The 12,562-nt window shown below is 39.8% G+C and overlaps 1 protein-coding gene across 1 annotated transcript; it reads right to left on the minus strand.

The window, feature by feature from the left end:
* Positions 1–1,499: 1,499 nt before the first annotated feature.
* LOC124605360 (ATP synthase subunit d, mitochondrial) lies at positions 1,500–12,471 on the minus strand. The gene is made up of 4 exons (XM_047136986.1): positions 12,244–12,471; positions 11,995–12,163; positions 3,250–3,387; positions 1,500–1,720 (listed from the first exon to the last, which is right to left on the minus strand). Exons 1-4 carry the CDS (start codon positions 12,369–12,371, stop codon positions 1,616–1,618), a joined length of 540 nt encoding a protein of 179 aa, XP_046992942.1. The 5' UTR covers positions 12,372–12,471; the 3' UTR covers positions 1,500–1,615.
* Between the last annotated feature and the right edge of the window lie 91 nt (positions 12,472–12,562).

Raw genomic sequence — 12,562 nt, forward strand, 5'->3', positions numbered from 1 at the left:
TCATGTAAGGTGGCGGCCCAAATTTTCAGCTGTTCTGCACATCCCCCTCCACTAGCCACTGGCGACAAATAATATTCATTCTGAAACTTCCTGGCAGATTAAAACTGACTGTGTGACGGACCGAGACTCGAACTCGGGACCTTTCCCTTTCGCGGGCAAGTGCTCTACCAACTGAGCTACCCAAGCACGACTCGTGCCCCGTCCTCACAGCTTTACTTCTGCCAGTACCTCGTCTCCTACTTTCCAAACTTTACAGAAGCTCTCCTGCAAATCTTGCAGAACCAGCACTCCTGAAAGGAATTTAAATGCAGGTCTCCTACAGTTGACATTGGAAAAAAGAAAAACAGACTCCAGAAGTATGTGGTGTTGGCAAGAGAACTGTAACGAGAATTGTAAAGGAAGGTGTCAGAGCTGTAGGAACCGGAGAAACAGTTCACGTTGCCTGGAAAGCATCGAAATTGCAAGGAACCTGTAACACAAATGGATAGTTTTAACAATGATGTTTTAAAGTGTTCCATGTGAATGATGAATCCTTGACACAACAAAAACGTGTTACAGTTATGCAGGCTTCAATGGTAAGCGCTCCGTCAAGGTAAAGAATTTTAAAAGAAGTTGGTTCCAGGTATGTTAAGAAGAGAGTTTTTAGTTCAAAGAAGTGACCTAGGTGCAGCATGAACTATATCCCATAAAAAGATTCACAATATAGGAGAAAGAGGTAGTTGATGAAACATGGGTCACTTAGAATTTACAAGATGATCTGCTGGAAAATGAGTGGTGGTACTGGCAGTTTTAAAGTTCTCATAGGGACAGGTTCTCTGATAATTATTCTGCATGCTCACTCTTCTTCTGGCCTTATTTCTTAGAACAAACACAGTAATAATATTTCTTAGTTTTAAAGACTCGTGGTTTAAAAAATGTTTGTCAACATATCAGTTGCATACATAATAATGAGAACTTCCTAGCCTTTTTGATTAGGACTCTGTATCCTTTTAATCATGCAGACTATAACTTTCAACATACTGCCCAAACAGAAGTTAAGCTTCTCCCACGATGTTGTAAACCTCTTTCATTTTCAAGGCACAAACTGGATAAGGCCCTAAAATGACAGTAACTGTTACTTCGAGATATCAGTCAGATTCCCTAGAGTTATTCATATGTGATGGTTAATTGTTTGCTTGTTCAATGGATTACAAATGCAGTCTCTCACTATAATATCAAATGTGTTAGCTTACACTCATTACGCACGCATGTGCAGGAGCAGCAGGACTGCTACTACTACTACTACTACTACTACTGTAGTAGTAGTAGTAAAATATCTACTCTTGCTCCATTTTGAAAATTATTTTTACAAATCTTGTTGTGCATCACCACTTAATAGCTCTGACAATTATTAAAATTTCTGAAGAGCACAGCAGTCATTTTAGGACCTGTAGGTTTCAAGAGGCAATAAGTTGATGTGAGTAAATCACTAAACTTGACAAAAGAATGAAACAAGCATATTTTATGTACTTCTGTAAACAGTTATATTAATTCACTATACATTCTAATGAAATTTGTGTAAAGTACAGAAGGAAGAAACTGGTATCAGTCTAATCCTGCTAAGGCTACCACACAATTAATGTCCAGATTCCTGAGTTGCAACTGCATCTGATGCTTTGTATCCAAGCTGCTCCTCTGGATTGTGGGGCCAGAAAGTTGGCCTGTTGATAGGGTCTAGTGCCTAAATAAAAAGAATAACTTGATTACATGCTGCACACAAGTACAAGATCATATGAAAACAAACAGGCTGTTTAATGAACACAACTAATGGACATGACTTAGAAACCCATTCACTGCCCAAGCATCCAGAGCATATCGCTTGCCACATATCCACTAATTAAACATTCTCTGTAGCTCAAGTGTTTTATTTGCTTCCTTACCTATCCTAGTGACTATTTTATGAACATATGTAAAGGAATATGCTTACTGAAAAAAGAGAAATACAAAATCTCGAAAAGAATAAAATACAAATTTCAACCAGCAGTCTCAAAGAATTTTATATATATAAAAACAAAGATGATGTGACTTACCAAACGAAAGCGCTGGCTCGTCGATAGACACACAAACAAACACACAAAATTCTAGCTTTCGCAACCAACGGTTGCTTCGTCAGGAAAGAGGGAAGGAGAGGGAAAGACGAAAGGACGTGGGTTTTAAGGGAGAGGATAAGGAGTCATTCCAATCCCGGGAGTGGAAAGACTTACCTTAGGGGGAAAAAAGGATGGGAATACACTCGCTCGCGCAGCAGACATGTCTGCTTGTGTCTGTATATGTGTGGATGGATATATGTGTGTGTGTGTGTGTGTGTGTGTGTGTGTGTGTGTGTGTGTGTGTGTGTGTGTGTGTGTGCGCGCGCGCGTGCGCGCGCGCATACCCGTCCTTTTTTCCCCCTAAGGTAAGTCTTTCCGCTCCCGGGATTGGAATGACTCCTTACCCTCTCCCTTAAAACCCACTTCCTTTCGTCTTTCCCTCTCCCTCCCTCTTTCCTGATGAGGCAACAGTTTGTTGCGAAAGCTTGAATTTTGTGTGTATGTATGTGTCTGTTTGTGTTTCTATCGACCTGCCAGCGCTTTCGTATGGTAAGTCACATCATCTTTGTCTTAAAATATATTTTTCCCGCGTGGAATGTTTCCCTATATATATAACCATTTCCTCCCATCTAATCAGATTTTTAGGTTAAAGAACCTTCATATTCATATGAAATCTCTGAATGCAGTAAACAAGGTTCAGTGATAGTCTAAATACAGAATACCATCTTTCATATGTATAACAGGTCTAGCTTTGGTTACAGCTACTATTAGGTCTTTGTTAACTTCATAACTGATAGGGACTTCGGATGTACAATCTTTGAGCATAGCGAGGATTACCTCATCTGTATGCTTTCTTTCGTAACTAATTTTTCACTCACTTTTCTTCTAGGACACATTTACCACTAGCATGAAATCAAGCTGTCAATTTCAGTAACTTAAAACAAAGAGACTGTTTTAGTCTCCAGTTTAGAATTGTGCACTATCTGGGTATTCGTTAAGTATAATGGTAGGATTGATTTCCAGCCATCTTTGCAGTATATGGAAGGCTTACTATTACTACCTAACAATAGCAGTGAACTACATGCAACACATGAAGAGCCTGCAGAAAGGGTCAGGCTTAAACTGCAGAACATACTAGGGGGCAATGAAATGTAACATAGCATAATGATATGGTTCTTACCTGGTCTGGGAAGGCATCTCTGAAATCTTCCATAGTCATTTGCTCAAATGGTAAGATAGAACGCAGCTTATTTGCCTCTGCTTCAAAGTTGGCTATTCTTTCATTGGAAGCTTTAATGTAATCTTCAATGGCTTTTTTCTGTAACAATGATTTTAGTTAATACCATAGGAGAGAGATATCATATGAAACCCTGTCAGACACTCCACAAAATTTACACCTTCAAATGACTTATTGCCTACAGGTTTAAATTTTACATCTAATACATGTCTTACAGATTTCCAAATTTTGTTTATATTAATGGTTTTGTAAATTTTGACAAATTGGCAACTTGAATTACGTTCCAGTGTAGGTCTAGTCTGTTTTCGTTTACAACTTAAAGCCCAAAGTTTCTTTCAGCTAAAGCTTGCATGCAAAATATACACCACCACAAGAAGAAGAAGAAGAAGAAGAAGAAGAACAACAACAACAACAACAACAACCATAGAGTGATGATCAAGATGGGACGTGTGTAAAAAATTAAAAACTGAATAGTTTCACAAAGCCATTACATGAGGCATGAGTATAGAGGTGGTATACTTTCCACCACCATGGTATATTCGAATACCTTCTAAGTTTGTCTATGGTTCTTCATAATGGTACAGCTGCTCCTTGTTTCATGAACTTCAAAACAATGGGCAAAAGAGTATTGCCAGTACATCCCAGAAAGAAATGATGGTTCCTTTCACTCTAACCTTACAAATAAAAGATGCAGTACAATACTTATCTATGGTAAAAATCACAATGCTTCCACAGCAACAGTAAGGAAACACTTGTGTCCCCTTGCCTGTTGACTACAGAACTCCTAGCCTACACAAATCATGGAGAAAAACAGTTCAAAGATTAATTTGGAAACTTATGCAACTCAGCATTCTTGATCGCTGACAATCCAAATGATAGGCGTGGCAGTAAGAACTTGTGCTATATAAAGATGGGACAAAAACACTTGGAAGCCAAGCACCTTGTGAGCCATTTGCAAGCATGTTCCTAGATAGTGTGTAATGCTTGTCAACAGCTCGTGTCAAGTTAACTCAGCTTGAGCCACTAGCTGCTGATTCTGCCAGTGAGTACAAAGGCTCAGAGTGGATGGCACTGTTGTGTGCTTATAAATGTGTACATGATCATGAGCAACGTGGTTCACAGAATGCTCAGGCGAGGTTAGCTTTTTCCCACCGAGCAGCTCATGAACATATTGTTTTAAGGGGTGCGTGCACTTCAAAGCAAAACTCTGGGATGCTGGCAGCAATTTCAAACAAACTTGATATAAATATGAATGGGGAAAAAACAACAAACTAGGACACCCCTATACTAGATGTGATACTGAAAATTTGTACTTTTTACTTTTTCAGGGATCCAACAATAGCAGAGGTCCTAATACTGAGCTCTGTGGTACATCTTGTTTAACAGTTTTACTACCAGATAGGATAGTGGTTATGGAAATATTTGTTAGCGTACTACATATTGATTTTCTGTATGCATAATGAGTGCATGTGATGCAAATATAGTAGCATATAATATTAGCATAATTCTGAGTTTGTACTTCCAACACAAATGTGAATGAGTGAGCATGTGAAGTTACTCACAATACCACTGTATAGCGAACTTTCGTTTTCATAAATGTGAAACAATAACAGTAAGATCAACCTGTTGGTAAAAAGTCAATTACAGTTTCAGATGAGACATTATTACCCACTTACGAGTGTTTCTTCTTGTGTCAACCAAAAAAACCCTCCACTTCTTTGGCCACATTGTGAGAAGAGTTGGAGACAACTATGGATGGAAAGATAGGGGGCACAAGACCAAGGGGAAGAGCAGCCACAAGACCAAGGGGAAGAGCAGCACGCAGGTGGAGACATCAAATCAAGAACATATCTGGAAATGTGATGCATTACATAATAAACAATTTAGGGTCAAGTTGAAATGGTTTGTCTGATTTACAACTTACATGATTTTGCTTAAAATTGGTGGCCAGCAGCAGCATTATCATGCACTAGTTGATGTTACTTGTGTGGAATGCTCAATTCCTCCTCATCACTTCCCCTTCCACTACAATGAACACAGCATCTAACACATGAAAGGGTGTTGAAATTACAGCTGTCAATATTTTTCTTTGTGGCAGTGTGTTCATTAATAGTGTGCATAAACATTTCAAAACATGGAAAATGAGCCATAGCAAAATTTGCTCTTTTGAAGAGCACACTGCAGTGCGTAGCGTAAAGCAGTCGCCTTCTGTTTCTGGCAGTGGCGCCGCTGTGGCAATCGCAGCTTTGGTGTCTCCCTCTGGTGGGAAAGGGGAAAGTTGCCTGTTCACGTGCATTTAAGAGGCACTATGAGCTCGGTAGTCGGTCAATCTGAGTTGCCGAGTCTGGCTAGGGGGTCAGTCAGAATGAGTCTGGGGGCAGTCTGTCAGTCTCGGCGAGTCTGTCAGTCTCGGCGAGTCGGTCAGTTGGTCCACCAGGTCAGTGCGGAGCAGTCTGTCTGTCATCCGGAGTGCTAGGATGTGTTAGGCCGCCAGTCTGCTCGAGTTTGTGCATGCAATGGACATTGGCAGTTGGATAGATCGGTAGGTCGGTCTCTTCTCGGGGCAGGGATGTCGGGTAGCTTTAGGGCATGTTTCTTCTGTAGGGGTGGGTCTGACCAAGTGATCGCTTAGCCAATGTCGGTCTGCTGTCTGGAGTGCCAGGATGTCTGTCTTCGGATCGACCTTTAAGGCCGGTTGGATTGATCGGTTGGTCGGTCATGCCATGAGACACAAGATGCCTTGTCCGTCTTGAGCGTCGGTGCACGAGGTCGCCACGGGAAGTGCTGCGCCAGGTCTTCGCCAGACATCACCGTTTGTTAGAAGTTAAGTGACTGCTGATATGTCGTTTCATTTACTTGTCAAATTCTACTTGTTTTCTAGGTCACTCTCTCGTCCCCAGCTTGCTCATCTGTTTCCCATCCGCATTTGTTAGACAGTTAGTGTCTGTCTGTCGGTCTGCCATACGTTAATAGCTGCCTGTGTCACGTCTGTCAGATTCGGTGTTAGCGAATTTGTAGAATTAAGGTAAAGGCCGAATTCCTGAAATATGTTTTTAACTTGCCTATCATCTTGCGAGGCGGTATATGTGTAATGTAGAGCATGTTGTACATTTTATGTAAGGGTGCATAGTTAATGTGTATGTGTGAGTTGTTAAAATGTTTAGTTTAAAGTAATCTGGTGTGTTGCAGATTTGCACCAGTGTAGTTTTTCAGAGGTGGTCGTGAGTGGTTGTGACTATGGCCGTGTTGAAAGGGAGCGGAAGCTTCTCAGCCCAAAGGCTCCTACTGTAAAAAAATTGTTATTCTGCCTCTGAGTAATTGTAACTTGATATTTAGAGGGTGCTTTCTGACTAATTTTAAATCTGTTTTGAAAAGGCTTTTAGGAATAAAATTCACATTTGTTAAACATAATTTTATTTTCCATCAGTTACTTCCTGGCAACTACTTCCACGCTCACCTAGTGTGATTAAATGTGTTAATGTTCTTGGTGAATCGTTCAGAAAAATTTCTGAGCCAGAGCACTCCACCATGTTTGCATGGCATGCACTGGTATTTCTTATACAGAGCCAATTCAGCCATCAGTCCCTTCCATTCTATTTTATATTGCATTTCCAATGCCTGTTGACAACTTATACCTCTAAAAACGTCTTAGGCCTACATGGCAATTTCACTCCTGTATATAATTCTCTACTCTTAATTCAACCACTGGCATAGTCCATATCAATTCAGTCAGACTAGGAAAAAAATCTTACCTTCATAGTCTCTGATGTTACTGAATTTAACATATGTTAAAATGAAGGATTAAGTAAGGAACACGTATTTTGTTGTTTTTGCAAAAAAAAAATCTGCTATGAGGTACAGCTCTCCGAAGATGACACTGTGCGTACCATTTTGAAGATGTCTAAGGCATTCAATATGACCGGGTTGCCTCCAAACAAGTCTCTGACGATTGTCTGGTTGAAGGCATATGCGACAATCATCGGTGAAGAAAACGTGATGCCAATCCTGAGTGACCCTTTTGGCATGTTGTTGGGCCCATCTGTATCACCCTGGATGGTGTTATGGTTGCAAAGATGGACCTTGCCACAGACATCGGGAGTGAAGCTGCGCATCATGCAGCCTATTGCGCACAGTTTTAGTCTGTCCTGTGGCTGTACGCAAAGCATTATTCAAATGGTGGAGTTGCTGTCAGGGTTCCTCTGAGCCATAATCCTTAGGTAGCATTAATCCACTACAGTATTAGCCCTTGGGCAGCCTGAGTGAGGCATATCATTGACAGTTCCTGTCTTTCTGTACCTCTCCATGTCACTCCAACGCGCCTGGACACTTCCCTTGTTGAGAGCCCTTCCTGGCACAAAGTAACAATGCGGACGTGATCGAACTGCGGTATTTACCATCTAGGCATGGTTGAACTACAGACAGCACAAGCCTTGTACCTCCTTCCTGGTGGAATGACGAACTATAGATCTTTGGGGAGGTTTAGTGACACATATGAACAGTCAAAGGGACTGTGTCTGTGATACGATATCCACAGTCAAAGTCTATCTTCAGGAGTTCTGGGAACTGGGGGGATGCAAAACTTTTTTTGATGTGTGTAGTTAAAACTTTCACAATTCACTGTAGGACACACAATTTTCAACAGCTGAACTGATATTTGTGAAAAATTCCTGGCAAGAGTGCTTTGATTCATTTTCTTCTGAAGATGGAATTTCTACTTTGACGGGTTTGGTCAGTTTTGCTGTAGTGTATTCATCTGCGGCTTAATAATTTCTCTCCACTTTCTTGATGCACAGAGCTTATGACTACTTCACTGACCATGGTTTCTTACCAGGACTAACACCTAACTCTGTAGTTGACTGATTCAGGGTATTTAATTCTTCCTCTATTGATGTAAAATCTGCATCATCTGCACCATGGGAGGCTTCACCTTGTTCAGATACTATCATTGTTGTTATTCTCTCAAAATATTTACAACACAAAAAGTCGTCACTTGAAACATCTTCACTTTGAAACAGTCTTCAAATGTAAACATTTATTCCCAACATGAACAAAGTCTGTTTTTTGTTTGTCTTATATATCACTCTTATCGATATGCAAATAGTCAGCACACTTCATTCTCCTATGGCCCCAGTCAGAAGACATTCCGAACAGTCCTTCACAAAACACTGCAACTGTGTTAACTGGCAAATTCCTCACAACGACACAGAACTCACTGGATGGTCTCACTGAATGACTAAAATACAGATACCTGTAATGAACAACCCCAACAGAGAAACTACAACGAAGTGTAAGAAATATCTCCAATAACGAAAGTGAAAAAAAAATAACTGCAACAAAGACAATAGCAATAAACATTGTAATAAAGAAATTAGTAAGAAACACCTTCGGTGAAGACATACATCACCCGGAAAGTTAAGAAAAATGATTTTTTAAAACAAAACCTGTCCAACTTGAAAGTGGAAGCTCTCCTTTAAGAACAATATAGTACTATATGGTACTAGTCAACAGAAAGAAAATCTAGCTTTTTGGATTGGTATTTTTGGAAAAAAATAAATTCTGTAAATTATAAAAAAATTCAAAAGGCGACAGTAAAAGAACTTTGGGAGAGATGTCCAGATGGAGGATACCATTGTAATCACAAAGCAATTATCTTTCAAATAAAAAAATTCTAACAAAATATCTAGAACTGGATCATTTAAAAAAAAAAAAAAAAAAAAAAAAAAAAAAATTCCAATATTCGCACCTTCAAAATGGTGTACACAGTGTCATCGTTGGAGGCCTGTATCTCAGAGCAGGAATTTTTTTGGAGAAAACAAAAATACATGTTTCTTACTTGCTCCTGAATTTTAACATATGCTGAATTCAATAACATCAGAGACTGTGAAGATAACCCCCCTGCCTGAAGTGATATGGATTATGCCCACTGTAGAACTACAAGGCCAGCTAAAGTTAAGTATTGGATCCTCCCTGGAATCTTTGTTGTGGTGACAGACTGATCTGTAGCACTGCCTGAGGTCTATGCTAGTGTGGAAGGTGACAATTTGGTTGAGAGTTGGCAAAGCCATCAAATGTGAAAGCAGAAGTACATCCGCACCATATTGAAAAACCGAAGGGAGGACCCAATGGGCAGTTTTTACCTAGTAGGCCTACACCAAGTTCTCTTTAAAGTTTGCAAAACATTTAACAACAGTCTTGTGCATGTTTCTGATCAATGGCATACCCTTTGATACAATTTTCAGAGTTTATCTATAATATATTTAGGTACATAATATACATCAGAATACATGCTGAAGGCTTGTCCCTTATCTATTATACATTGTGGGAACATATCTTGCAGTTTTAGTCTGTATGATGAAAAGTATGTTAAATGTGTAAATATGTGTTAAAATATGGTGCAGAAGTTGTCATTAGGCTACGCAAAAGGTCAGCCTATTACCACAATTATTTGACATTCATATTCACTGGCTTCCACAATTCACAACCAAATTATCAATCTTCCAACCTAACCAAGACATTGGCTTACGCTACAGACTGATATGTCACCACAACTAAGACTTCGGGAAGGGAACCCAATACCTCACACTAGCTCAACACAGCATATTTCCATAGTATAGTTCATGGGTGCTTATATACAGTAGTTAAAACATCTAGCAGTTTGGTTGCCTTTCTGCCATTTTACATCACATCATGCAAATTTTTCATAAGAACTAATCCAAACAGCACAGATAAAGGATATATATAAAAACAAAGATGATGTGACTTACCAAATGAAAGTGCTGGCAGGTCGACAGACACACAAACAAACACAAACATACACACAAAATTCAAGCTTTCGCAACAAACTGTTGCCTCATCAGGAAAGAGGGAAGGAGAGGGGAAGACGAAAGGAAGTGGGTTTTAAGGGAGAGGGTAAGGAGTCATTCCAATCCCGGGAGCGGAAAGACTTACCTTAGGGGGAAAAAAGGACAGGTATACACTCACACTCACGCACATATCCATCCACACATACAGACACAAGCAGACATATTTAAAAGACCAATATGTCTGCTTGTGTCTGTATGTGTGGATGGATATGTGCGTGTGTGCGAGTGTATACCTGTCCTTTTTTCCCCCTAAGGTAAGTCTTTCCGCTCCCGGGATTGGAATGACTCCTTAGCCTCTCCCTTAAAACCCACTTCCTTTCGTCTTCCCCTCTCCTTCCCTCTTTCCTGATGAGGCAACAGTTTGTTGCGAAAGCTTGAATTTTGTGTGTATGTTTGTGTGTCTATCGACCTGCCAGCGCTTTCGTTCGGTAAGTCACATCTTTGTTTTTTTTTACACTACTTGCTCAAGACAATTTCTTTTTCTATGCTGCAGAAGACAAAGGGATGCATATGAGGATCATGTCAATGCTCCCAACCCACTCATTCTCACCTCTAATGCCACCAATACAAACTCACTGCCTTGATCCTTGAATAAATATTTACTTCATCACAGTTTTACAGCAAAGTGGACATCATCAAAGGAATATCATAACAGTAGTACTATCAGACAGACTCCTATCACTAATATGTTTGTAATGTGGCAACATGGCAGTATTCCATTCACATGCCATCTGCACAGTTCATGTTTAATTATGAAGCTGTGACTTCTACTTCGAGTATTGTTGGATTACGACAGTATCAAGTTGGAGCAGGAAGGAGAAGGCATTAAAAGTAGGAGCCTGTTCACACCATCTTTTGCATTTTAAAGGATTTAAAGATAATGTAAGTCAAGAAAGCTGGACAGGTATATTCTACACCCATATACCCTGAATATGAATCCAGCATTTTACATGTGTACATCTCCATGAGATATAAATTGTTTACAAGAATGATAAAATTGATATTGAATAGGTTACAAACAGCACATGTGACAAAAATTCATGGGCATCTCTAGTCAATATTCACAGAACCCTTTTGGACATTTTGTTTGCTAATGAATTCATGATGTGATGTAGGGAATCCTAAGACAAACATAACTAAGATTTGGAATGAAATTACCTGTGACCTTTGCAAAATCCAATGCATCACAGTTGTACCACATTGCATTGCAAGCATTATCATTTTCATTTCATGTCAACTACCCTGACAAATGTAGTAACATCTACCAACCAAAGTTTGCTGCTGTGGAGGCCTACACCTCTTAGTAAAAATACAGCAGGCTACAGATCTGAGGAAACTGTACATGTACATGACACTGTAATATTTGCCGGAAGAATTGACATACTATCTATAATTAACACTAGGACCATAAACTGATAAGTCAGTATGTCCCAGTCCAGCACGCCAAGTACAGTACTATAAAAATACAAAACTCTAGTTGTAAGACATTATCCATTACATCCACACACATTTCAGACAACTCTTTTAACTACTATAATTTATTAACCCAATGTTTTGCGTACAGTTCTCCCTGCTTGATATGATGAACTCAAATGCAAAAAGCGGTATAGTCGGGACATTTATTTACCTCTCACATTACACAAATACAATTAGAATATTTGTGTTGTTCTTGAAACGCCAACGAGTGCTTAAGTTTAATTTCACCCAGCTGAAACATTGGCAAAAATTTCACGCCAGCCGTAATCCGATGTACGAATATATCAACGAAGGGCAATTGGATCCAGTCCACTGTAATTAAGTGATACAATTCATATACGACACTTACTATTTCTTTTTCCTGTGCTTCAATCTGTGGTGTGACGTTGTCGGCCGGATATGGAACTTTCAATGCTTCATACTGTTTCTGGAAATCATCAACCATAGTTTTCAATGGTACGCGTGTTTTGTAATACGTCCAGTCAATCTTCGGCGGGTTTTCTGGATTTGCCAGCATTCTGTGCACAGTGAAATAATGTGAAACCCTTTCCCCATTTTAACGACTAACCAAATTAACAGAATCTTAAGAGCAAAATACCTTCTAACGTATGAATCAGATTTTGCTTTAAATGCGACGAAAAATGACTTCTGATCTTCCGGTACTCTTTCAGCCATTTTTGCCCAGTCTATGGACACTTGTCTAATTCTTCTTGCAGCTGAAGCCATTTCTCTAAACTGTAAATTACACTTCCCTTTAACGCTTATCTTACGAGCTCTTTCACGCAGATCTTGCCTTCTGCCTTGCCGAGTACCACGATCGTCCTTGCTTACCGAACCTTTACGAGCACTCCCGGTTTCTCACGACTATAGAGGCGGGCATTCAAACAGATGCCGAGCTGCTCCGGAACCCCACGGAG

Source organism: Schistocerca americana, chromosome 3 (assembly GCF_021461395.2).
Source record: "Schistocerca americana isolate TAMUIC-IGC-003095 chromosome 3, iqSchAmer2.1, whole genome shotgun sequence".
Lineage (NCBI taxonomy): Eukaryota > Metazoa > Arthropoda > Insecta > Orthoptera > Acrididae > Schistocerca > Schistocerca americana.